We start from the raw sequence: 27,980 nt of genomic DNA, 5'->3' as shown, positions 1-27,980 counted from the left end.
TGCCAGTCTAAGACTTTTATTCCAGTAGCTTTGTCTACAAAAATTGCTTTTAATCGCAGTGGCTTTATCCTCTAAGCAGAAGGCTGTGGTATGGCTTCTTGAAGCTCAGGAGCCTGATTTTGCCTCTGCATTATTCCAGTTATTCCCAAGCAGGTACAGGGGCAATAAGCTGTATTTCTGTTGGAACACTATTATAATTTACTTTACAATGGGGGAAGGAGCATGTGTTGCTTTGTGCCAGGGTGGGAATGTCATAATGCTGTCATTTCCCTTTCAACATGTTTCCAAACTTCTGCTTGAAGAGAAAGCAGTCAGGTACACCTTATAATTGACACTTCCTATATACATTGTGTATAATATACCTTATTTGCCCTGGTTTAGAATTATCGCCATTCTGCGATGGCTGTAAAGCTTTTTAGCAGGTGGGGGTCTCAGTAAAAGTGCTGTAGTAGATTCACTCTCATGCACGTGCCCATAGCACAATGGAGTGTTAGAACAGTGTCATGCAAACCCATTATTCATGATAGATAATTTTATTAAGATAATACTAACAAGACAAAATTATTTAGCTATCCTGTTCCTTATTAGTCCCCAAGAATACCTGTCCATTTGAACGCCTGTGGCATAGCCTTCCATGGGGATTCTGCTGGCCACCTGCAAGCGCTTGGAGAGGAGCTTTACCATAGCCTAAACTGCTCATGAGCTGTACAAGAGTGTTCTCTCAAACCTCTGCGTTGGTATGCCGCTGCTGCCTGCCACTGCTGAGACAAGACAACACAGAAAGGCTACAGCAAGCTGCACAGCAAGCTGCACGAGGTCTGGTGGGAACAGCGCCCAGCAGCCCCAAGGTAGGAGCCACCGCTTTGGTCGATGATGATAACTTCAACTGGGGGTGTTCTGATTTTCATGCTATAAAGTACCTATTGCTACCACTTGCAAACGGGTTTTGTTCTCAAAACAGGAGCCTTAAAAATGTTTACTCCTGGATATTATTGTGCCAGGAAGGGTAGCATCTGAGATGTTTATGCAGGGGGAACATTAGATCTTATACTTCAAAATGTCCTATGCTTATACTTGCTAATCCAGACTTGGGAGCAAATAAGGTTGTTATTTTCCCCATGACCCAATTTAAAAATACTAACAGGTAATTTTTATAAGATTTTCACTTAGTTAAAACCTTTTACTTCTATTTTAGCATGGAATGTTACAATGGTATAATTATGCACCTCAGTTTGGACCAAAAGAAATCAATGTACATAACAAGACAATAAAGACCTAGAACGAGTTCACCTGACATGGTTTTGGTTAAGTCTACTGCTTCTCTTAGCACTTGTATTTATTACATGCTGGGTGGTGCTTTGACACTTATTACTGGATGCTACTTTCTAAAGCAGAGATGTTAATCACAGAAGCGTCTCTAACCAACTTAAATCGTATTAGGTTGTGTGTTGCAACAATGAGTACTGGTTCTAATGGGCAGTGTGTGGTATGACAAACTGCACAATTTCTTTTACGTCTCCGAGGAAGAGTATGAGGTTTCACACAGGAATCATCTGCTTGATTGCCACAAATATTTCCATTAAACTTTTCAAAGGCTTCAGCACTGCTTACTGGGAAAAAGAAAAAAGAATCTGGTTTAGAGGAAGCAACAGTAAATGATGTTTAGCAACAGACTTGATTCATCAGGTCTTTTTCTTTACAAACATTCCAAGAACACCATAAATTTGACTGCACGTTATCAGTTAAATGAATTACAGCATATAAACACTACTGCTGCATACATGTGTGCTTATCTGATGGCTTGTGAAAATTTGGTCTGCGACCACCACCAAAGCCCAGTTTCAAAGAATCCCTCATCTTCAGCCGTGTTGCTCAGGTATAAATGAATTCCCCTGCATGCTGGGCACATTCCACAAAGCCTTACTTCTACAAATAGTTACTTGCTTAAATTTAGGTACGAGGTAAACCACTCGTGTTTGCTGAGATTACTGATATAAGAAGCTTCACAGCAGTGGGAATTTGGGGCCAACAGCCACATGCAGTAGAAAGAGGAACAATAGTATACTCTTACTCAGGCATGCTGTCAGCAACAATTCAAGGCTTCATCTGAGGAACTCATTCATTACTACTACTTCTATCCCTTCATCCAATAATTAGTTTTATTTTGTTTTTTAAAAAGTGAACTGGATAGTCATATGATTCTCACATCGACATTATTATTATTTTTGCTTTTCATTCCCCCCAAAATATGATCTATTTTAATGCAAACTGAAAGTTAAGGTCTGTACCCTAAAGTGCTTACAATACAAAATACACTAAAAAAAAAAAAAAAAAAATTAGTTCTTTCCTAACTGGGAATGCATTGTGGTTCTTGACCGGTAAATTGGGAAAAGTCAGTCTGGGTGTCAATCCAGCGGCAATCTTCCAGCACTAGTGAAATGTTTTATAAACTTCTTTTTTTTTTTTTTTTTTTTCTCCAACAAGAATAAATCGGAAAGTAGTAAGAGACACTTTTCTAACCTTGTGATGCTATATTCATAAAAGGACTTTTTTTTTTGTCAAAAAGAACCTGAGCAGTTTAAGCAGAATTCAGTGGATGCATATTCTGGTAGCAGATTAGTCTATCTTTCACCTATTTTCAGTTTGCCCCACCAAATGTGCTTCCTACAGCTTGCCTTCCCTCCCGCTCCTAGCCCTTTCAGTTACCATCTTTGCCTTCATTAACTGAATCAGGACACGTTGGGTGATTTTTGTCTAGATCAAAATCTGGAATAACAATGCAACAATTGTTAGGGTTGCAAGATGTTTACAGGGAAAAACAGATTCCTAACTCTATTGCTTTCTCTGTAGCCGTGCATTTATGTGTCCCAGAGTGGAGAGAATTTCTCAGTAACTTATTTTTCTGATGCGATATCCTCAGGTGCCCTTAGCTTTCATTCTGAGCAAAAATAACAGCTTTGAGAGGCATACTCTTGCAACTTTTCTGCACATCTCACCCACATTCATTAAATATTGTTCCCCTTCACACAAGTATTCCTAGTAAAACACAAAATTTATATTTGATAAAGCAACATATCTTACACTAGCATTTTGTAAATTACTTTACTATTGTGAGCTTGGCTTTGCTTTAATTATTTTTCTTACGTTTTGAAAGCTAAAAAACATAGAAAAAGACCATGCAGTTTGAGAATAATATTCACCTTTTATCACAAAATGATAAGAGGCATTACCTTATTTTATATTGCAGTGGATGAGGGAATAAGCAAACATGCATTTGCAAAGGACTCAGAACATAACAATAAGGTTGTATAAGTGCATTTAGAACATACATTTTGAGGATGTCAATAAAAATAACTTTCTATGCTCCATTTTCTTCTCCTCTTGTACCGGTGCTCCAAGAATTGTTAACTAGCAGCAAAAATAATTTTGAGAATTCCTGACCTGGGATGTTCATCTGCTCAACTTTCAGTTGTATCTATTCTAGCTAATATCTTTTATACCAAGATTCATGTTCATATTTCAGCCAAACTTTTTATTCCCTCAGATTTCTGTCACCATCTTACAGTCCAGTTTGGAAAGGGGAGTCACAGGGAATAGCAAAATAGTAAGAATATTGTGGACAAAATATTTTATTATATAAAGTAATAAAGCCAACTGAGCAAGACACTAGCAAAATAGTAAGAATATTATATTCACTATTTTTCATTAGCACAAACTAAAAGTGCAGAAACTAACCATGAAAAAATGTCTTAAAAAAAAAAAAAATCAGTCCAGTTGTTTACAACTTCACCATGTTCACACTGAGGATAACAAGAGAAGAGTTCACTTATATAGGGAAATCATCCAGAAGTCCAGTATCTATATAATTTAAACCGATGTCCAAAGAACACTTTTTTCCTAAAAAAAAAAGCTACAACTCTTGGGTCTTTATCCAGTTTGCATGGGACTAAGATAAAGCCACAAATAAATAGCCAGTGTGACGTGATATAGAAAAGCTTTGCTCCCCAGCCTCTAAAAGATGCCAGCAATGGTTCCCAAACAATAAGAAATACTTCAGTTACATTCTTTTTTGCAGCGTACTTGTTGGGAGCAGAAATACAAATTCACCATCAGACTGCACGTGCAGACTTACCACATGCTGCAACTGCCACTAACTGAGAAAAAAAGAAAGGTGAAGAGCGGGAAACTACACACTGCAATTGTACTGTGTACCTTTAGGGTTCCTTAGCAACTTCTTCAGGTGTCTTCTCCTCCACAGAAACTGAAAATGGAGACAAAACATCAATCAGAAACACTGGAAACAACTTAATTGATGACACATAGTTGATTGTTTCCTTTAGTCCAAAGGATCCTCTGGACTAAAGGGATACCATTTGCAAAATCATATTAGGCAGACAGACATTTTTACTTTTAGCTTTTTAATTCTAACTGTAGAAGAGTTTAGGGGCCAAACTTGTAAACTCCTTTCAAAATCTCTGCAGTGATGATTTTAACACACATTTTTCTTTGCATTCAATCATATCTTTCAACTTCAATAGTAATATAAGATCGTTTATAGCTTCATTGAAACACTGTAACATTTATAAATATCACATGATCTATATTTTTGTTTACAGCTATGTAATTTAAGAAAATTCTATCTTTCAAATTAAGTCAGATGTTGAAAAAGTGTGTTACATCATGTGCAGCACAAGGGAGAATTTCTCATTCTTAATGAACTTTACATCTAGCCACTTAACAGGCCACAGAGCTCGTAACAGCCCCGCAGTCCTACTTAGCAATACTATTTCTACCACATGGCATATAATTTCAAAATTCATTTGTCTGCTAACACTATGATGCCAAGGACAGTCATTGCTAGCAGCCACATTGCATCACTGGAGCTCTGCATGCTCTTGCAGCTAGTTCTGTGCAAACAGCCATTCATGCTTTCCAGAGACAAAAGGTTTCAGACCCAGCTGTACTCTTGCACCTTCTGGAGCTTGCCCCGACTCCTCAGCATCAACGTCCTGGCTCCTTGAGGATGTGTCAGAAATCTCTTGAGCTGCTGAGGCTACTCCTTCCTTGACACTGTCTAAGTTTTCCTCATGGGCAGAAGAAGCTGCAACATCCAAGACTTCACTCACAGTTTCTATGAATCAAATTAGAGAGATAATTGTCTTGTCTTTCTATGCACCGGCATAAATGAGGGTGAGCAGTCAAGGCTCACAAAGCATGAAGTACCTGCCTAACATACATGTCTGAAGTAACTGAACACAAGAGGATCTATCAGATGATTAAATTTCATCATGCAAATAAAAGTTTGCAAGTGGAATTCCATGAGAAGTCTGACTCTTCCCAAGGTGGGGGCAGAAGACTATAAACATGAGCTGGTTTCATGTCTTTAGACAATTCTCCAACATACATATTCTCTTGCAGATACCCTAATTTTATTTTCTATTTTCTGTCAAACTATTAATGATGTGCAAGATACTAATGGTAAAGTTTCCATGAAAGTAATCCTAGTCTGATCAACACCATAGGACAGTACACACACACGCCACATAACTTTGCAAAGACACCACGGGTATTTTTAACATGGAACTATCCTAACATCAGGCCGAGGGTTCAGGCTGCGATTCCAGCGCAGCATGATTGCCAACTAGCCATTTTTCAATACCCCTTAAGAACAAAGCAATGTATCTGTGTAAAAAAGCCATAACAGGCAATGCATCTATATACAGATACACTCTTCAGGAAGACTGAACACATCATCCAGCAGTTACATGTTAAATTTTGAGTAAATTCTCTCTTACCATGTTCTTCTACTTTTCCTGTTGGAGGTCTCCATCAGCACACACCTTAACTGTTTGGCAGGATAAGGTCTGCAGGGACTTCGTTGTTACAAATTGTGTCCTGTACTAAGCTGTATGTATATTAAATATACCTAACTAAACAGCTTAATTAGAAGTTCGATAAATGCAGTGAATAGGAGTTCTGTGGAGTTAGCATCCCATGCCTCTTTCCAAATATCAGCTTGCAGCTACTTAAATACAGCATATTCTGAACATCAACTATTTTATTTTAATTTGCACAATGCTGACTGAATTTTGAAGAAACAACAGAAAAAAATATTCAGGAATTGAAACCTTTGTTGTTATAGGGAACAGCTATGCAATAAAAATAGTACATTTGAAATTCAGAACATTTGATATTTTATAGCTAGCATCACTGGATGTAATACAAGATATCTGCTGTGGTAACAGGCTGCTGGTTTTGACTTTGTAGCATCAAACATTCAGTTTGTATTACCAAAAACTTGCTCTCTGGCTTATAGTATTTCATCTTGCTGCTTTTTATTTCTTGTGATGTTTCAGTGGTTTCATTTCTTTTGCACTGAGTAGATCAGTAAGCAAGTAGAGGGAGCAACACAGACTTCTCTGCTTTTTAATAGAACCTTATTTCCTTTGAATGGGAACTGTATTTGTCACCTACAGGAAAATCTGCCTTGAAGGCAAACGTTAACACTTCTACCACTTGTACTGAAAGACTTGTCTCTGGTCTGAAGTATTCTTTATGGCTATCAGAAAGGCAATTTACTGCAGCGAAGCATGGATTCCTCGTAACACATCCATCCAGGTCTCTGCAGAGTAGCTGCCACTCCCTAAAACACAAAGGGCCTTGTTGCGACAGGCATTGCATTTTTGAAAACCTATGTCTATACGTACGAGCAGTTGTCCTTGGTTACTGCTGAAAACTCCAGCTGGCGCTCCGATTCGAGTGTTTTTCACATCTGTTCCGTTAGCACACGCGGCCAGAGTTCCGCAGGAGCCCCAGCCTGGTGCCACGGCTGATGCCCTCTTTCTGAGAAGAGAAGGCCGGCGGTAGCTGGCGCTCCCGGCGCTCACGGCAGCTGGCACCGGGTCACTACCCGTACCGTCAGGCATTGTTTCCAGCAAAGACTCAAACTGGCCCTTGAAGGTCATTTTGGCATCATTTCTTTGGCTTATTGCAACTCCAGCAAGCGAAGTGTCCTGTGGTGCTTTGAGCACCACGAAAATAAGAACCAGTCTATAACCACAAGGGCTGTTTTGAGCATTAAAATCTGACACAGCAAAGCAAATCTTGGTGTAAATTTTGGTGGTTTGTACACCGCCCAGCCTTGAAACCCTCTGTATCCCACTCACAAGGTCAGCACGTTTTTCTCTGTCCTGGGGAATTGCTGTGATCCCGGGATGTCACCAGATGAACGATGGCCTGACCAGCTGAGGACGAGCCCCCCAGCTCTTCCAGCATCGGGACTGGCCTACGGCCCCTCCTGGGCTGGGAACAGCGGGCACGCTGCCCGCTCCCACACGCCCTCTCCTACTCATCAGCTGGTAGCACAAACCATTACAACATTTAAGAACTTCTCTTTTTTGTTTCCCTGGATGTTTAAGTTAATCTCAGTGCTATTCCACACATTGCTCCCCACTTTATTTTTTTTAAATCTGCAGGCATTTTGTATATTTTCAGTCCAACTTAATCTCTCACATCTGTTCCATGTAAAATCCTGCAGTAACACTCTATTTCATAAAAGAGATTTTAATCTATGCCTGGTATGATGATTACTTGTTTTCCATAGCCCTTGGAAGAAGGATTTTACTCTTCTGTCTGTTCAATTATTGCAAAGTTGCTAATAAGCCTGTCGTGAAACTACAACAATTAATAGATGTAACTGAAATCACTTCTAACTTTTGTTAGTTCAAACACTAAAAAAAATAAGCTTCTTTATTTTTTCAAAACATAATTGTAGAGGAGTTACAGCATCTTAACTGGTTCTGTGTTGTTTTCCAAATGATGATCAGCTTGAAATTCTTAAGTCCCCATATTTCTTTGTGCAGCAATGACTACAATCCATTTTGTCTATTCATGCCAGATTTCTTACAATTTCTACAGGCTTTAACTGAACAAAATAATCTGCACTGTGCCATTGCTCCTCTGCAGTGAAGACAAGGTATTTATGTGCTGTTCATATTGTTTTCCGCTGAATGCCCAGCTGCTTTATTATCACTATTACACCATACTACTTCAGCTCCTTAACATCTTTAACAAAACACCCACTTGCAGCGTTCCAGTCAAATTATGATTCACCCTGACCCATACAATTTAAAATCTGCCCCCAATGGGAATGTTCTTGATTTTTTTAGTTTTCTCTTATATTCACAAAAGTGAGGTTGTTTGGCTTTTTTCCTTAATTCTGAAGAAGGGCTGGGGGGAACCCCCACATCATTCATCAATAGCAATGGAGTTAAATGGTTTCACAATTGTACTGTTTCATTGAGTGTTTGGTGTGTTGCATGTCCCCCCCCATCTCAGTAGGATATATTACTCTACAGAAGTTATACACTTCACAGTTTCATACAACATGTCCTGCTGGTAGCAAAATCTCAGCCTTTGTTTATAATATTAGCTATTTTTTCTGAAAAATTTATATCTATTTTTCTTATGCTTCTTCACCAGACACTAGCCAATTTTAAGTTTTCCCCTGGGCTAAGTAGCTAAGTCCTAGTATCAGTGGCTACAGTTTTCAATTTTGCTAGGCATTTGTATATGATATTGCACTTACAGATCTGAATTAGCTTAACTTTCTTGTGATTGCAACAAAAGATAATATAAAATAATTTCAAGCCTCAAAGAAATCAAATAGAACACATTTAGTAACTGAAGGCAAGCGGTTAGGCTTTGCACATCGCATCAACAGCTGTTCTGAAAGCATTTGAAGGGATTTTATACACCGAGGACTTTGACAACAAACGTCCTCAGGCTAGCTAGACCCCTGACATATTTCCACTATGCAACCATCAGTATGTAACTCAACATCTTTGCAATATTCATTGCTTACAAGTAACACTGAACTCTAACAAAAATATTGCCTGCTTCTGCCCAGGATAGCTATATGCACTCTCAAGTGGTCTTTAGCTCCTCTGCTTTATAAGGAAAACATTTTAAGAAATCCGTCCTCCCAAATTGCACATGCAGGAACAGGACATGACTGGAAAGCACCAGCAGCATGTTACATATGCACCAAACACAATACCAAACCATTTATATTATGAAAACACATCTGGTTTGAGTTGAGTAAATACAGAAAAGGAAATTGTTTTTTACAGACAAAAGGAAATTAGGTTTCTGGTTTTTAACTTTTTTTTTTTTTTTTTTAATAAGGCAGCAGCATTAAGAAGCTCCAGTAGCTTATTAACACAATATCCAACATCTAGCTCCACCTAGAAATATATTTTTTAGGAAATTATCCCCATTATTTCAGGGGGAGGGGAAAAAAAAAAAAAAAAAAAAAAAAAAAAAGGGGCAAGTTGCCTCGCTGTATAGTTATTCCTGCAGTCTTTAAAGACACAATTTTTACTATTACAAGTGCTACAGTTCCAGCACTGAGAGCACAGGACTCCACATTTCTGTGCATTCACAACAGAACACAAAACAGTCCAAATCCAGGGTGCTTCTGCATTCTCATGATGGTCAATTGAATTGTCTGAATATTAGTGAGCTCAGCATTCCCCCAGCAGAACAGAGAAGCACAGTAAGCAGTGACTTGCATGACCTGTGTGACTGACTCATCTTTGCTCCAGCTAATAATAAAAAACACTCCCCCCCCCACAGGCACACACAGATTGACTTTCTCTTAATAAAAACCCAAAAAACAAACAAAAAAAACAACACAAAACCCCATGCGCATGGATTTACTTTCAGAACCCAGATCCTACTGCTTGCATAACCTCTTCCCCCGAAGCTTTCAAGCATTTAAAACAAGCTCTCCAACTTCCCTGGGGAAGTTTTTATGCAGAATCAGCATGGATTTTTACCTGGGATGCAAAACTCTAGCCCAAAATTAAACCCTCTCACACCGGCAGTCGTGTCCTACCACCTGGGAAACAGTGTGGTACAGGATGATCCTGAAGCAGGCAGGTGAAAGGGAGGTATGGAGAGAATTGAGCTGGCACTGATGATAATAATTGGAATCTGAGATCTGCCAAGAACTTAGTTCTTGCAAGACTTTTTGCAGATGATACTGTTTCTGATAGCATTGTCAGGCTTTAGCATTCAGTGTTCACAAAGCTGGATTTTCCAAGCTGTGTTTCACACCACATACCATGTGTGCAAGCTGACAAAGCAAACTGCCAGTTGTCCAATATGTACGTATTATTTCATGTGTCAGGTTTCATTGACCGCAATTCCTGAAGAAAGCAATAGGATAATGAGATCAAGAAGAAGAAGAAAATAGCTGACCTCTTATGCCACACATCTACAGTCATGTCAGCATTGCCAAGAGGAGTAAGCAGACAAGCTGAGAGTGAGTTCTGCTCCTCCGTCTAAGCAAGCTTGGACTACTCAGGGGGCAAGTACCTTCCCTTTGTTACAGCGCTGAGGTTTATTTAGTGCTAATTTGAACTACTGCTTTAAAGCTAAGAGCAGCCCTTCAAAAAAATCAACCATGTTAATGCCAGAGTTAGGTCTTCACCCTTCCACTGGTCGCAGCTAGTTAGCAACTAATTGTTAAGAAAACAAACAGACAAAACTTATTTTACATATTGAAATAAATTATTCTAAAAGGGAAAGAACTGCTTTCCTGTTTCTTCATGCAGGTGAAGCACTTTACCTTGTGAAAGAAATAGGTCTTTCTCTTAACACATTACAACAGAGGAAGCTGTCTCTCAGAGAGCAGCATTAAAAGAAGTAAAAGTCCAAATCTTTAAAAAAGATATGTGGGGGCACAATTGGAATTCAGAATTTCACTCTCAGAGCAAAAGATTTACCATCTCTGGGCAGGCAACACAGCACCGCTGCAAATGCTCTCCTTGTTCAGAGTGCTTTTGTGTTGAAACTTTTATTTTTTTAGTATCTATTGATACTGATTTATAGATGACTGTAGGCATAATTAAACTAACTTGTGTATATATTTTTAAATCTTACTGGACTTTCAGCTTTTACCTTGTATTTTTAAGTGGCTTTGTAAGTATGTTTTCCTTATTTATAATACATGTGGAGAAGACAGATGTTCCAGATTTTAAAAGGAAAGCTATATTCAATTTTTTTCCTTGCTTGGGGTGAGATGGAGATTCCCCCCCACCCCCGCCTCCCCAGATAGGAGTTTCATTATAAGATCATACAAGATAACCAAAGCCTTCTCAGGAGTACAGCCTATTCCCCCCCCCATTTTGCATTTCCCTACAAATATATTTAAAACTATCATATTCTGATTCTAAACCAAATCCTCTGATTCATTTTTAAATTAATATTTACAGTTGTAAACAACAAAAAAAATCTGAACAGGTGCTGGCTTACTTCAATTTTTAAACATATTTAAAAGTACACTTTTCTGAGTGAAGCATTTAACTTAAAGCAGCACCCTTCATATCATGATTTTTTTTTTTTTGAATGCAGTCAAGATGAGGCTGGTATCTGGTATCTACAATGCAGAATGTCAGGTTCAATTACTTTAAGAAATATTCTTTGCGGAAGAATTTGGCTTTATAAAGCTAAAATAATACAAGTTAGCCAGCACAATGCAAACGGAATCTGCCTGGAGCACACAAATCAAAGCTGGAGTAGAAAACAAGGCTTTGATATTTCAAACTGCCTGTAACATAACCAATGTAACACAACAATTCCAAAGGAAAAATAGAAGTCTAATTTGTGAAAATGGAAATAATAGTTCATTTACATTCTTTTAGAGAACCACTCCTACTAGAATGCGATGCTTGTGTTTACATAGAGCATCTCCTCAGTAAGGTCCACTGAGGGTCTCAGGCTGTCCCCTGAAGCGTTAAGATAGGAAGAGCATAAAATTCCCCATTCCTTTTCATAGCTTAAAGACCCCACTAATGGAAAACTGTCAGTGGAGTAGAATTCACTTTTAAATAGTCAAATTCTGCCATGTTTGAAAAGTCATTCAAGAACGTATTTGAAAGAGACTGCAAAATAGAGAACAAGAGGGGGGGCTACCTGGCTCCCTCAGATCTAACCCAGGGGAGCACACAGCAGTAGCAGTAAGAAACTGCAATTCCCTTTAAGGCCAACTTGACATATTTTGGTTCCATCATCAGCTTTAAGGAAAATGGAAAAGAGGTTCGTTCAACAGTGGCTTTTCTTCTGAATCCTGAGGTGGTGGTGACAGCTGATGTCTGTCTGTGTTCTTCCTTCCTTGGTTCCTCCCTCCCTCCCTCCCGGAGCCCCCTGCCCCCCCAGGTATGGCTGAGTTGGGTTCAGCACCTCCTCCCTCTGCTTACAGGGACTCAAACGACCATCAGCTACATCAGCAATAGGGAGAGGGGGAAATAATAATCACCGAGTGAGTTTGGGACAAAACAAGCAAAACTGTGCAAATGTCGCCGAAAAGTGCGCAAGTGCTTCGGGTTTCATTGGCCAGAAGGCACAGGGAGCTCGGCACAGAGGGCTCACAGGTGCCCACCAGGAACGTCACTCAGCACTACCCGAAATGCTCTCTGCTCATTGGCACTTTATTCAGTGACCATTTAAGATTATAACTAGCTCGAGTAAGTTATCCATCTCTTCAGAAGGGAAAAACATTTAACATATAAATATTGGGCTTAAAAATGAAAAAAAAAAAAAATCTACTGGATGGTTAGCCACAGACCAATGCCTTTCTCTGACACTGTGAATTCAGCACTTGAGCTGCAGACGGGAAAAAATACACCCCTCAGCTCTATGTGCTAAACCAAGTCAGAGGACTGACAACTATTTCGAAAAGCACTGATTATTTTTCAGTCTGATCAGTTCCTTGAATGCCCAGGACAGGAACTAGTGGCTGTCAACTGCCAAAGCCCACCCTGCTCCCAAGGAAAGGTTTGTGGAACTGGCCTGGCCCCACCACCCTGTTGTTTGGAAACCCTGTTGTTGTTGGGTCGCTAGGGCCCAGCAGCATAGGGAGCTTTCTCCCTTTGCCATTTCAGCTATTCCATAAGTGAAATCTGAACCAGAGGCTCTGAGCCTAAGGAAGGCTGGGATTTCTAATAATTCTTCCACTGTAAAAATATGACAGCTTTTTCTTTTGGCAAGCCATCCATAAGTAATCCAGATTTTAAAAAAAAACCCAAAGGTCCAGCTGAGACCATAAACCATAGCGTTATGAAGCACATTTTTAAGAAAAAAATGTTTCTTTTTTTGCTCCATATAGCAAGAAAAGAAACAACTTCATTCAAACAAACATTTTCACAGGTTAGTTGTGCCTAATGTAGGTCGCTAGTTCCTAATGTAGGTTGCTAGTTCCTATGTACAGCCTCATTAGTTCATACTAATGACCAAAAGACTCAAGTCAAGAGAGCTTATTCTACAATGGATGATTAAAAAAAGATTCAGAGATGCCAGTAATGGTCAGAATAAAAGCATAACAGCACCTACCACATTAATCCAGTATAGTTTATAATGCCTCATATAATTTCAAGTATATCGTTTTATATTCTGTAGCAATGAAAAGCAATTCACATTGTGTTTGGTTGGTTATTTTAAACATCTAGCCACTGATTGGAATGGATCACAAAGAAAACTAGTGCAGGGTAACATAAGCAGCTATATGAAAATGCATTAGTAATTTGATGTATTAAATCCTTCAGAAGTTCTAAAAAATGTATTAATTAAAGTTAGGCATTTTCTTTCGCGCTCTTGATACAAAGTAATGCACCAAGTTTTACCCACTTACATTGGTTGCTCCTCTGAAAACAAAGTTCAGCATGTTGTTTTTTGAAAAGGATGTTTCTCTGCAATGAGAAACACTGCCCAAATATTAATTAAAAAATCCACATTATTACCATTCAGGTTTGAACTGCCACCACAGGAAAACACAAAGGAGTCCCTTCTGCCATTTTCTCTAAAGTAGGACACTAATAGTATTGGTCTGTATCTTATATTTACAGAAAATTTTCAAACACACAGGTAATACTACTTAAGGTGAAATAAATGCTAAGTTTTTGTTGACCAAAGTTAGTTCTTGCTTTCCAATTTAAAGAAAGTTATTTTAGGATTCTTTTAAAGTCTTGACAATATGCTATAAATATTTAGCTAGTAAAAATCAGTAAGTCCATTTTCTCCTTAATAGTGACAATCATTTAAGCATTATTCGCTTTATATTCTTTTACCAGCTTTAATCTTTTTTGAGAAGCTACTTGTCCCCTTGTTCTACAACAGACAAACAGGATGACAGTTATCTTATGTAGTTCTCCTCCACTTATTTGCTTGCACTCTTAACTGGGAAGTAGTAGGTTTTTTTCCATTTTACTGGAATCTTCCTCCCCAGCCCAGTGCATGCTATAAAACTATCTTTTGGGCTAAGCTGATCAAAACTGAACAGTTGTTTCTATAGATGCTCACAACTTTTACAGATGTCTTTTATAAATATTGTTCACATTGTTCCTACACAGATTTTCCAGTTATGCTATGACAACTCATCTACAAGCTCAGTTTTATGAAGGAAAAACAGAAGAGAGGAGACACTGGTGGCCAATGTATGGCAATCAGAGAGATGCAAGATAAACACAGCAGCCCAAGGGACAGATAAAGAAAGTGATAAATGTGAAGCAGAAACATTCAACAGAAGTTCCACAGATATGGATACTTCCCCAGTAGGATAATAATCACATAATTCAACTTTCTAGAGCCTAATTTAGCTAGCTTAGTCTACCACAATCAATGAAGAGAAAAAAAAATCCTCTAAAAGGAGATTCAGGATAGAGAACCTTTATTACAGTTGGTAATTAAGCACAGATTTTGTCAGATGATGTGAATACTTTCCCTGATTCTGTCTTCTGTTACATGAATCTACACCCATAGACCTATTTCATGCCAGGTAATAGACCTGTTATGAGACGCTTCTGATCTCTACAAGCGAGGCTGAAGGAAAAAAAAAAAAAAGCATAGTTATTCTCACAAGGTCCAACTGTGACCAAGTGGTATAATCGTAAGGGATATGGTCTGTCCAGCCCTATCCACACTGCATCTTGCCCCAGCACCTGAGGTTGTAAAGAGCTGCAGGCTGGACAGCTTCTTCTCCTTCTTCCATCTCACACAAACAACTGCCTAGAAGGATATGTTTGTTCTACTGAGCAACATCATTCTGAAAGCCTCTGAATAAGTGTGAGCAAATTACTTTGAGGAGTTTTCAGCAATCTTCAAAATACTCCCAAAGTGTCACCAGTGTCCCGGAGTTTGGTAACTTACCAAGCAAAAACGATCTACACTGATCACATTGGGTATTTCTGTCTGGCATCACTGTGCGATCAGGTCAGCAAATGTCCTGTCCAGAAAGCAGTAACCCCTGTCCAGTGCAGCCTAGATTTGTTTCTCTAGGCTGCAGACAACTGGCACTGTAATGCCATTCAGAGCTTAACATGAAAAACGTTGGCACATTCGCACACTAATCCTCTCCAAACCTAGTTACTCACTCAGCATTTGAAACAACAGAGAAGAGATCACATCCTTCAATACTTACAAACTTAGGAAAGAACCTACGCTACAGAAGTTAGGAGTCCAAGAAAGCATGGGTTTCAGCTAACTGCTTTTGCCATTCCAGGTGATAATGCCAAAATCTCAAGCCTCAGTACAAGAGTTTGGAGAAAAGTTTATAGTGACAATCCAAAAACTAGAAGCCACAGATGCAGTGACGCTGCCTAATCCAAATAGCATTTTGCCCATCTGTGCATTTTATAGCATTTGTTCTATCTGAAGAAAAATTGATCTTAATTCACCCCAGAGAGTACAGTAGGAGAACAGCAGGAGGCTTACCAACATTAGGCAGTAACCAAGAGTGACAGCTCAAGTAATAAAAAGGTGCAGAACACTAGAATTTAGAGGGAGCTAAAACCTTGGGAACAGAGTAACATAGCACAGTGCTTTTTTTGTCAACAGTATTTCACGGAATTCCAGATACCTGTAGTGGGTTGTAAATTGCTTAAATTGAGGCAAGAAGAAAATTCCAGCCATGTACCACTGTAATTAACTTCCTAAAGTTGAAATTACTCTGATCAAGTACCTACCTCTAGTGTTAGGGCTGGGGTTTTTTTGTTTGGTTTGGGTTTTTTTTTCACATCCATATATAATCACACATACATATTTATGTATACTGGAGCTGGTGACAAGCATGCATTGACACCTTGCCCTTCCAAACATATTACAGAAAGCCTTAAAGATTAAAAGAAACAATTGCATTTGAAAAAGCAGAGGTTTACTGGTAACAGTAAAAATACTTGCACCTTCATCTGGAGAAGTAACATCAAGCTACCAACAAAACTAATAAGAGTTATTTTAGAAGTATTATTTTTCAAAGTAAGCCTGTATTTTCCTGGACAGTTCTGAAAGAAAAATCCTTCTCTACCTCGGTAAAAATGTGGTTACACTTTCTTCCTCTAAATGGAGAGAATGCAAATGATAAAGATGGTTAAATACAAAACTGAAAGGTACTTCCAGAAGGATTTTAATTATAATCTCTTTTTTAAAAAAAACACAAATAGCTTTTGACTGCAGCTAAACCCTGAACAAAGCGCTACATAGAGAGCAGAGAACTTTTGAACCATAATATCGTCTTCTGATTAAGCATTATGCCGATGGAAACTAGCTTTCACACAGCCTAAAGGAAAGCGATACTGGTGTAAGCCTGTGCGTGTAAGACTGTGTGCTGCTTGTCAAACTCTTCACTCAGTCAAGAGCCAGGGCCCCCCGTCAGTCCCTGGGAGACCCGAGGGACGAGGTCGTGGCTGTCAGGGGGAGCGGAGCAGCCGAAGGCATGCCGCGGGGCCCGGCGGCAGCAGCCCCCCGGGCAGCACTCGGGACACGCAGCAGCCACGGCGGCTCAGTCCCGGTGGGGGAAGCCCGGGGGAACTGCTCCTGAGATCCGCAGGGTTTACCCTTCCCTTAGGCGCACCTGCTACGAAGTTATTTGCACCAGTCTTCGCTGGTGACCAGTGGCACGAGTGAACCCTTCTCAGAAGCAAGTTTTAACACCCCAGAAACGCCAAAGAGATCAGGCAGCGCTACACCGGGGAGAACGCTCCCCTCCTTTAGAAACCAGCAATTGCTGAGGGGAAGTACAGCTTCTGCTGCCGGGTATGAAATGCTTCAGCTAATACCTGATACCCTAATTAGAGTTTGGGAGGAAGATGTGCGAAGCAACATGCAGAATTTTCTCAACAAGTTTATATCCCACAGATTTACTTCCGCCAGCTTTACCACACAGCAAAGAGCAATCCCTGCAGCAAAATTTGATAGAGGACACCCAAAATGACCCTCAGAGTCCCTTGTAAATATCAGCGTGAGGGAAGTGTTGTTCTAATGCTGTTTTCTTCAGTAAGTATGTTGCCAGAGAAAATACAACTAAGAATACAGTAATTTCTAAATGGCACATCCACTTCCAGTCAACACCAGCAGTAACTAATAGAAGACATATTTCCTCTTATAAAATAGTGACCATTAACTACATGAAGTTGCCATGTCTAGAATTAGATCCTGAGACTTAATCCAGTTACGTACAACGTTTGTCAGTGAAGATCCTAGCTGCTTCCTCTTCAAAAGAGTGGCAGGAATATTTACCGTACAGAAGATCCTACCCTATCCAGCAATTAACAAATATTCCTAGACAAGCATTGTGAAAGGAATATTCAAACACTTCTAGACACAAGCAAGTTCCCACTCCTTAAAAGTGAAATTTTGCAATTGCTCTGTAGAGCAACAGAGGTAAACACTGCAAGGCATTTTGAAACATTACTCTTAACAGCTCTAGTTCTCTAACTTTAACATGTATCAGACTACTTCCTTTCTAAATGAATGGTATAAATATTCCATAGAAATGGAAATTTTTAAGGCTGTAGGTATTTTAACTATTACCTTATAAATATTTTTTATATGTAAACAGTATTAGTCACTACAAATATACTTACTTGTACTTTTTATTAGCTATATTACTTCTGGCAGATTGGATCAAGAATTGTTTTTAAATGTTATTTGTAATGGATTGCTTTGCAGACAAGCACAGGAGCTATTCACACATGAATTAAAATCCCATTCATATCTATACCTTTCACAAAGCCAGCTATTTGATGTGCTTCACCATTTCTCAAGTCCATTTGTTAAAAAAGCAATGAAGATGTATCCATTCCTCACTGGAGTCACCATGGAAAAAGGAGAAAATAATACCAGAATCTCCTAATAGCTTCCAAGGTACTATGATAACCTCCCATGGACTAGCAGTCAGAATACTTTTAACGTCAGTTTGACCTGTGTTTTAGATGTATCCTTTCAAGTAGATGTTTGTTTTTTCAAAGTAAGACAAACACAGGTGTGCAGTAAAGATTCAAGCTGAGTAAGTCAAGCTGAGAAGAGCTTCATTTGTTTTCATACTTGCTATAGCCACGCTGAAGTCTTCCCTTCCAAAGTAAGAACTGAAATGAAGTTTCTTTCATGACAGGGTGGCAAGTTTTTTTGTTGTTGTTGTTTTGGGGTTTTTTTAACTGAAGACACCAGACGCAAATGTTTGCTGCTTTCCTATGGACTGAGAAATTGCAATTGCTTTATGTGTGTCCCTGAGAACTTTAGCTGAACACTTCAAGAGGCAAGAGGACAAGCCGTTGTTCTATCCTTACAGGTTAGTAGTTAAAAAAAAAAAAAAAAAAAAAAAAAGTGCTAAAAAAATCAAACTATAATCCTGTATTTTGTGGAATTTATGGATATGTTTGCATTTGTATTATTGTGATTTTTTTTTAAAAGCATAGTAAACCAAAATATTTCAAACGCCTTGACAGTACAAAACACTGAATATGTAGTCACTAATCAATTTAAGTGTTTAATACTAATTTGATGTTTTATGGAATTTTGAAATTTTTAGCCTGCTATGTCCTTAAAACTGAGATCATGACAACATTTTGATTGCCATGTAAGATTCTGTTGAAATTACGTTGACAGAACAGCTGTAATTATTTAGTGTGAATACCCCAGGAGTGGCCAGTTAAATAAGCTGTTTAGATTCCTTAACAAATCCTTAAAAACCAGGTCACTGAAACAACTGTTTAACTGATTATATTGCATGCTCACCTTCATAGATCTTAAAGAAGAGAAATAGAATGGGGGTAGTGAACCAACCTTTCATTCTACTAGCTTTAGACAGTAACTCTGGTGCCACAGGCAGCATGCTTTTAGAGACACTGATTTAATTAACTTAATAACCTTATGCTCATGATGTGTCTAGGTAACACCTGAATTAGTTTTCACTGCAGGACAAACTCCATTATGAACACTGGCATTTGTTCTTAATGCTCTGTAGTAAGAGGCGGAGTTTTAGACCCCACAACACAAACACACACGCAAAAAACGCATTCATAAGTTAACCTTGCACTGCAGCAGCTTCTGAATTAGCAGCAGCTTCTGAATTAGCAGCAGCTTCCTGCTGTGTCTCCTCCACAGCAGGGGATGCATCCGGAGCTGATAAATCATTCTCCCCTCCAGTTTCTGGGGATACCCCAGCACTCTCATCCTCTGCTGCAGGTCCAGCAGCAGTGACTGCATCAGCCTCTTCTGTGGCTGCCTCTGCTTCAGTGACTTCAGCCGTCTCTTCTTCATCACCTTTTAAGGATTTATTTAACATAATAGAGAGAGTAAAGTGCATGCAACACAAATTCACCTTGTACTTTTTACCACCATCCTCATTTAAATTTAAAATTGAAAGCTAAGCTTTGGGATCAGACTTTACGAAGTCAAGAAATCAATAATTAATCCCCCCATATTGTCTAAATGTGGCACCAAAAAAAGATGTTTACAAGATGAGGAAACCATATTCTTAATTACTGATCTTCATAACTGCTTCAGTGTAATAAGGAAAGAAACTGTGGCTTAAAGCAAGTGACTGCAAGAGGTGGGAGTGCAGAGGAGGATAAGCAATGTCCCCACCAAGTGTTGCTCCAAACTCGCTCTGCTGAAAGGGCCGGTGGTGATGCACTCAGGGGCATCAGAGGGAGCAGGATTCTTGCCCTGTTCACACCCAGCAGCAGAAGTACCACTCTGGCAATAAGACATTTGATACTGTACCTAGAAGCTCTTAAGGAGTTTATTATCCATCAGGCTCGCAGCTTAGAAGCAGGGCATGCCAGGGTGTGCCTTCAGTTTGCCTGGGGCTATTTTCAAGGTGCCTAACTCAGCTGGCAGTAGCTACAATAACGCTGAGCCCAGTAAGGGATTAGTTTTCAGATGGGTTTTGTGCCGTTGCTTATCTCTACACTGTCACAGGTACTCTGCCATCCCTGTTCACCCCGCTTTCTTTAAAGCTATGTTGAATGCACTGTGACCTCTGCAAGAGCCATAGCACTCAAGGAAGGTAAGGTCTGCAGGGCAGAATAAAACAGGGGACCGTTATTGAAACTAAGTGTAGGCAAGTAAGAAAATAACTTGGTAATTTTAAGTGGTCATCACTCACTTTACTGGATATATAACCACTTATGACTGACCGTTTCCCAGCTGTCTCTTACAGACTTGTCTACACTGCTGTGGGTCGGACTCTTTAGAATCTGAAAAACCCAGTGTTTCCCAATCATGCATAACTTCAAACTCAGCTGAGACAGGTCATGAAAAACGAACAGCACAAAGCAACAAAGATGCACAATCACCATGCAAACATGCACTAAGATCAAGTTAACATAAGAAAGTTATATACCAAGTGATCATTGCACATTTACCACTAGAACCAACTCACCATGTGAAAAAATAGAACTGGAAATAAAGTTTGTAATAAAGTGTACACTAAGTGGGAACAGAAAGGAAAGGGAAGAGCTTAAAGAGACATAGTCAGAATTTATTTTATTCTTTTGTATCCGTTTAAAAACTAAACAGATCAATTCTAATTCTTGGTTTCCTTATGTTAGTGCAAGCCTTTTTTTGTGTTTAGGTTTAAGCACAAGTCTATTCATTGCTCAGTAAAAATCAAAGCTCTGTATTATGCAACCTGATCATGTCCCTTTAAGAGATCGCTATATTTCAAAAAAACTACATTGATTACACAAAGAACAGACTAACAGCCAAGCTCAGCATTCAGTACACTTTATTGGACAGTCAAATATAGAGTGCATTCATTCAGAACAGCCAGCTTCTCGATCTCAGAACTGCCTTCTACAAAGCAGGTTCAGTAATAAGCTCAATATGGTTTGGCCTTGCAAACATAGGTAATTGTTTTAAAGTCTCACAAGTATGGAGTTTTACAATAGAAGGTATAAAGTCATCCCAAGGTAGGCTGCAAGGTACTCAATGGTGAACGACTGTCCTTTGTTTGTATTTAACTTCCTCGAGTTTGGAAAGAGATTTCCCTTGTATTTTAGTCTGGAAAGTGTAAAAGCAGAGTATAGATTAGAAAGATTGAATCAGCTTGCATCAAGTTAAAAAGAAAAGTCATTGCTAAACAAGAAAGAAATCAGGAACAAGTTTAAAGGAGACACATGCAAATGGAAGACAAAACTCAGTATTTGCTGAATAAGCAAGTAGAATGCTCTGCAAGGCAAACATTTTACAGTTCAGATGATGTCCTGGATTTCCTACTGCTACTTTGAGTCAGGCTTCTGTCTGGGGCTTTTTGAAAATTCCTCCCTAAATTAAAAGCAGCTTTCAGTTAAGAGCTACAAAAAATTTGCTACAAGAGTTCGGGTTTTTCTAAATGTCTGATATCATTACTTAAAATACCATTAAATTTCAGTCCTGTAACAAACAAACAAGCCTAGAATAGCATCTGATTGTTTCTCTTGTTTTGACAGCCTTGATACAGGCAGTTATTTATAATAGACATTTTGGGTCTGGGCACAAGGGGAGAACTTTCCTTGGGATGAGAAGCCACAAAAATAACTTGTATCAGGAAAGTCTCTCTCTGATCAGCTGCTCCCTAGTATTAAGTTCTTCCAGCTAGAAAATTCTTCTCTTTCCACAGGACACATAGCAACTATGGCACGAATGTGCCGTTTGTCATGCTGCTTTTCTATCCACCACTTCATATTGTGACCAGCACTTGTTTATAGCATGATATAAGCTTGATTTTATGTGACACTAAAATATTACTTTGAGAACAGAATTTTTAATCGCTCTTATCAGCAACGCTTACTAGTAAAAAGCGTAAGGACTAACAGAATCTAAAGAATGTGTGGGGAAAGAAGCTGCAGTGGCACTTCTGGGAAAAGCAATACTACAGTAGCACTCTGTGACAAGATACACACAGAAATATGACTGTGCAGGGAACAGGAAAAAAGGGGAGGAAAAAAAACATTGACTCTTTTGAGAAAGCACAGAGAGGATTCCATAGGAAAAGTAAGAACAGAAACCTCTTTTGGGAGGATACACAGCTGGGAACGAAGAAGGAATTAAAAGAGAGCTGATTCAAAATTTGAATTAGGTACTCAAAGTCCAATTAAAAACTCTGGGTTGAGCATCTATTCAGAAGTCCAATACTGAAAATAATATAGGAAACAAGTTTCAAATGTGTTCACTGTATGGCCTCAGAAATGCTTCAGACTTCTTGCTATCAGTAATAAGGGAGGCAGCAATCATCTGCCATTGGTTGTGACATTTATGTAAATTACTCCGCAGCTCAAGGCATCAGATTATGGAATGTCTGGAGAGTACCCCAAGTCAGAATTAAGTAAATTACAGAGCACTGAGTACTCTTACCCCAGCCTCGGGCAACATAAGTATAGGCTTCAGTGGGTCAACAGCACCACTGACTCTGCAGGAATCCCACTCAAACATTTTGGCAGACTACGGTTAAAACTCAGTACCTTGCAGAAATGAACCTTAAGAGAAAACAGGGAATATACCAGCATCATTTCGAGTGCCCTGGAAGGTGTGCTTAATGTTTTCACATCTACTGTGTTCTTCTGACTACGTTAGTCAGAATGTAGTGAGTATAACCCTTATTTCTTCCCTGAGCAGCGGGCGACTAGGTCACTAGGAGAAAATACCTACTTTGGTCCTGGTTAGATTTTTTATTTTAGGGACCAGGAAAGATTGCATTAAAATTGTGGCCAAATTCTCTGCATTTATAGAATTAAGTTTAAAAACTCTATTGGTTCCAGCCGCTTAAAAGAAAGAAAATTAAGGTGTTTTTACCATTTTAGATATTAAAATCTGTCATTTTAAAGTTCTAAAACTAAAGGATGTACTGTGGAACTTCAAGACTAACAACTTCAAAAGAAATTATTTTAGAGGCAGACAATTCAAAGCATTGAAAACAAAACTTAAACTCTGCATACTTTATTCAAATCTATTATTTGTGTGCATGCAAATATATTAAATCAATTCTCTATATGTCAACATCAGAAAAAAATAAGGAAGAGCTTCAAGTGCTATGGCTTCATTAATTTATTTATTTTTTAAATAACTACATAAAAATGTAACAATCTTTAAGAAGTCATTTTTTTCTAATTGCTTTTTGTAGTAAGGCCATGCTTGCCAAAGTTCTATCTTTTATATTAATGCCGCCGTAACACTAATTGATGGGGACAGAGACAACATTCCTTTACAAGTATTTGAACTAACATGGTCTAATTATTTAAGCATGAAGAGCTAAGTAAGAATTTGCCATACATTTAGGTGGTGTCTGTTTGTCACTTAATCCTAAATTAAAAAGGACAAAATCAAAGTTGTGGGACAAGAATAGGTCCAATTTACAATCTTTTTAAAAAACGTAGGTTTTTCCTATTGAATTGTGCTCCCTGATGGCATGTGGCCTGGAGCGAAACTGTTAACTGAGAAAAAGATATTATCTCCTTCCCCCCCAACAAACAAAAGAACAGAACTGATTTTGACAGCATTATGCATTTAGTCAAGTTTCATTAAGCTTCCAGTAAATCAAATCCAAACACCCAATATACAGTTAATGGTTCACAGATCAACTCTTTCCATCCAAAGAGACTCCTTGATCAGAGGCTAGATTCACCGCCTAAACATAACATCCATTCCCAAAAGTTGTGCAGAAGGAGCTCTGTAACCGAATGCTGCACAACCACCTTTGTCTTTTCTCCCACTTGCAGAGCTCAGACAAGGACTCGGACAGGCCTAAGGCCTGACCAGACATTCTAGAAAACTGTTCCAGATCCTCCTGTACCTGGGGGACAAGAGAGAAGAGTTCAACTCACCCTTGCTTGACCCGGGTTTGTTTTTCCGCCCCTCAGCTCTCTCTTGAAGAATATTCATGTGTTCAATATAGTTGCTGCGAGATGAACTGACTACTCTGTAGGCCTGAAAGGAAATTATACCTAAACTTATTGCTATATCCCTAGAAAGCTGCCAAACGAAAAGAAGGGAGGAGACAAGGGATTTTACGGAAGTGCTACTCCTCATCTTAAAAGGCATATCAAATTATACTAAGTAAGGTTAAAAAAAAAAAATTAAAAAATATCTATTTTGCTATAGGAACGTTTTTATCCATTTCATATTTCTCCACTGTTAGAAAGCAAATACAATATACCATGCAGCCTTCAAAGTGCTGCAGTGTTTCAGGAACTGAACACAGTACGTTAGAAGACAATTACAGTCACATTATTTTTTAAAAAAAAAACTATGGTGAAAAGGTAACAGCAAGAGAATTTGTTATTCCTCCAGATATGCAATCATACAAGTTTGGTATTTTGAACAAGTGGAAGCTGCTTACCATTCCAGACAATCATTTTGTGGGAGAGGGAAACACGTACATCTCTGGGATGTGCTAGTCACTATCTCACTATCTCTCAAATCTGGGGGGGGTGGGGGTGGGGGGTGTTGGGGGGTGGAAGGAAGCCATGAAGTAGAGATTTTAGAGTCATGCAGCACAGAGTCTAGTATGTTTAAAGGCAGGGAAGAGAATGATTACTGAAAAGCCTGACAAAAGTAAATGTTTACAGAACTTTAACATGCTTTTTTCTAAGTAACTAATATTCTTATCTTTGTGCCCCGATTAACGAGGTTCCTAATCTTCCCCTTGCAGCTTCAGACAGTTTACTTCACATCTATCTTGCCCACTCTGACATACTCTTAATGTTTGTGGTTGACAAGAAGAGGCAAGGGGTTAGAGGCAGGTGCCTTCCTCCATCTTTGGACACATTCATTTCACATAGTTTTAAATATGCTTTCCACTAAGAATGACAACAGCACTAGATACCAAAGTAACAGTAAAACAGGCAAGCAATAGGCATTCAGCTTCCCTAGTCCTCTTGGACTGATTTTTAGTTTAGACTGTATTTAATTATATGCTATGAAATCCACATTCTAATGACGGTTTGCGACTTGACCGTACTCTTCAATCCAGAACACACCTTATACCATGCCAACTCAGACAGCACAAAGAGCTCCATTCCCAAACACTTACATAAAATAAACCACCAAAAGCAGCAACACCAGCAAGGAGATAGTAAATCATGTTCTCTCCAGAAGAGCCAGGAACACTCCCAGATGACATCTGACGGAGAGGTGCTACAAAAACCATTATTGAAATTGATGTAAAGTGCTGCTAAAATACGATCACAAAATAGAACGACGGAATCTGAATGATGTATAGGGAAAGGATTTTAAAAGGTGTAACAAAACAGTGAACTACAGCTTAGTGACGTTTAGTACAACTGAGTGACACAGGGCGTGGTGCCAGTCTGAGAGGTACATGGCTGAGCTCTTCCTAAGAGTATGAGATTTTCTGTGAACTACTGAAATATGCTGTATGCCTATCAGTTTCCAAGTATGGGATGCAGTCTCTATATAGACTAAGGAACTACCTCGGGAATGTTAAAAAAAAAAAAAATGTAAAAAAGTTCCTGCTTAAGGTATGTAAAAGAATTTATCTGTCCTTATTCAGTTTTGCCGTAGTCGTGATCAGCAGAGGTAACAAATCCACTTTAGTTTAGTAACAGAGTGCTTCAAGAAAAAGTCTGTTCTATCACATTCACGTTCTTTCATTCTCAAATAGATGGCTGACATTTACATACATGCCCATAACCTCAAGTATTGGCCAATAGGGCAGACAGGCAGGATTACACAATTTTATCCCTGATCGAGTACGTATTCACTATAATAACAGTGTCACCTGCTTATTTTTGTCCACTGTTTCTGTAGTTTTGATGTTTGCTATAGCCTTGGATTCTTCCATACCTCTCAAAAAGAGACCCATGAAAAACACACGCAATCCTGTTGGTCAAAAAAGCTTTCAGCTGAATTTTGTTACTTCATCCCAGATGAGTAGCACAGATGAGAAACGCTCCATTGAAAGGGTGCTCACTGAACACAAAATGGCTCTGAGCATTGCAATCCATAGCCACAAAAATAGTCTCAATCTCAAAATATTGCCACCGTGTGCCAGATTATGTTTAGCATCATCTGTCTCATGATACACTTTTCAGACTCGTCATCAACATTCGGACGTCCTAAATGGATCTTCTTACATTTATCTATACGTCCTGTAGTAGTTTCTCATTAATACCTTCTTCTCCAAGGCTGCACGTTGTAGGTAGGAGAGCGCTCAATCACCCTGCAATCATCCAACACGGCCGGAATATTTTTTTTTTTTTTTTGCTACCGGTTACACAATTCTTGATGCGCCAAAAGCCACGGCTGCAACACAACCAGGCTGATTCGCCCTCCCTTCCGACCTACAGACCGCGGTGGGCATCACTGCTTGGGCCACCCACCTAAGGGGGGGCCTTTTAACCTTTTTATTTTTTTTGTTGGGGAGGGGGGGTGTGGAAGTGAAGACAACGGCCCCCTGTGTGCGGGAGGGGCGGTGACATCTGCCAGCGACACCGATCCAGCTTCCACGGAGGAGAGTGGGGGGGGGGGACACGGCCCCACACCGCAGCCGCCCCTCCCAAGGGCGAACCCCACCCCCAGCCGAGCACGGCCCCGGGACCCCGCCGGAGGTTTCCCGGCGGGGGCAACGACCGAGCAGCCGCACCCGGCTCCCACCCTTCCCCTCACACACCGCGGGGGGACCCCGCCTCACCCCACGGCCCCCCGCGACCTTCACGCGTGCCCCCCCCCGCCACCGAGAAGCGGCGGCGCGTCACCGTTACCGTCACCCGCCCCGGCGCGTCCCGCCCCGCGCTGTCCCGCTGACCTCTACCCGGCCTCCCCCCCTCCCCGGGTCGACCTCCGAGGCGGCCCCCGCGTACCACGCTGCTTGAGGCGGCTCGCAGCAGAGGGAGCCCTGCTCAGGCGAGAAGCCAGCGCCTGCGAGGCGGCCCTGCAGAGATACATGGCGGCGGGAGGCGCGGAGCGGCGCGGAGAAGCGCGGAGCGGGCACCCCGGCGTGCTGGACAGCGCGGGGCTGCGGCCACGGCAGGAGACCCCGCCCCTCCCCGGTGCGGCGGGGCGGGGCCGCCGCTGGTGGGGGCGGGGCCAGATCTAGCCACGCCCCCCTCGCCGGCGGCCGCACAGGGTGTCCCGGGGCGGCGGGGAGCGGAGGCTGCGCGGCCGCGGAGCGGGACGCAGCGCCGCGAAATTAAACACTCAACTGGCCTGCGGGGAGGGGGTGGGCGGGAATTACCGAAAACCCAACAGACGCGGAATCTGAGGGAAGAGAGCAAGGACTGCGTTTACCCCGGGGGCGTGAAGATGGTGAGGGACATCTTGCTGTTCTACTGAAAGGGGAAAGCCAAGAGCGTTCCTTTGCCAACGATTCCAGGGGGGAAGGCCCGGAGAAGCCAACTAAATTCACGGCAAAGGGCACTCAGGGGAAGCACCAGGACAGAGGAGGTCCCTGGTGGTAGCAAAAACACGAGGAGGGAAATCCCTGCAGTGGGATCCTGTTAAAGTCCTGGGCACCTCAGGGCCGGAGCTGCACAGCTGCCCTGCTCGTCCCTTCCCTGTGCACCACTTTGATGGTCTCCCCGTGATTATTCAATGCCATATGCTGCCAGTTGTCATTATCTCCTTTTCCTGTCCATTGTCCTTGACTGACCTTGATGCACCCAGTGAAGGCAAATGTGTAAACATTCAGAAGGCAGCGCTGGTGCTAG

At 40.4% G+C, this 27,980-nt stretch overlaps 1 protein-coding gene across 4 annotated transcripts; it reads right to left on the bottom strand.

The window, feature by feature from the left end:
• LOC116962792 (mitochondria localized glutamic acid rich protein) lies at window positions 1–27,351 on the bottom strand. Of its 4 annotated transcripts, none has more exons than XM_042796819.1 (7): window positions 27,135–27,351; window positions 25,346–25,449; window positions 24,137–24,240; window positions 19,363–19,592; window positions 4,955–5,131; window positions 4,213–4,261; window positions 1–1,610 (listed from the first exon to the last, which is right to left on the bottom strand). In XM_042796819.1, exons 1-6 carry the CDS (start codon window positions 27,217–27,219, stop codon window positions 4,215–4,217), a joined length of 747 nt encoding a protein of 248 aa, XP_042652753.1. In that variant the 5' UTR covers window positions 27,220–27,351; the 3' UTR covers window positions 1–1,610; window positions 4,213–4,214. The 4 variants fall into 4 exon arrangements, with proteins under 4 accessions (XP_042652753.1, XP_042652752.1, XP_042652754.1 ...); XM_042796818.1 differs by having other exon boundaries at window positions 19,363–19,596; window positions 24,138–24,240; XM_042796820.1 differs by having other exon boundaries at window positions 4,973–5,131; window positions 19,363–19,596; window positions 24,138–24,240.
• Between the last annotated feature and the right edge of the window lie 629 nt (window positions 27,352–27,980).

Source organism: Tyto alba, unplaced genomic scaffold (assembly GCF_018691265.1).
Source record: "Tyto alba isolate M040663 unplaced genomic scaffold, T.alba_DEE_v4.0 Super-Scaffold_23, whole genome shotgun sequence".
Classification (NCBI taxonomy): Eukaryota; Metazoa; Chordata; class Aves; order Strigiformes; family Tytonidae; genus Tyto; species Tyto alba.
Note: the sequence above shows the minus strand (reverse complement) of the source record. Positions and strands in the feature narration are given on the sequence as shown.

Bases quoted from the DNA above. Each gene is read 5' to 3' on its own strand.
- LOC116962792 (XM_042796818.1), bottom strand. From the start codon at position 27,219: ATGTATCTCTGCAGGGCCGCCTCGCAGGCGCTGGCTTCTCGCCTGAGC. The intron at 25,450-27,134 runs GTACGCGGGGGC...TGGTTTTTGTAG, and splicing joins GAGCCGCCTCAAGCAGCGTG to CACCTCTCCGTCAGATGTCA. The intron at 4,262-4,954 runs GTCTGAAACCTT...CTCCATTTTCAG, and splicing joins AGGTGCAAGAGTACAGCTGG to TTTCTGTGGAGGAGAAGACA.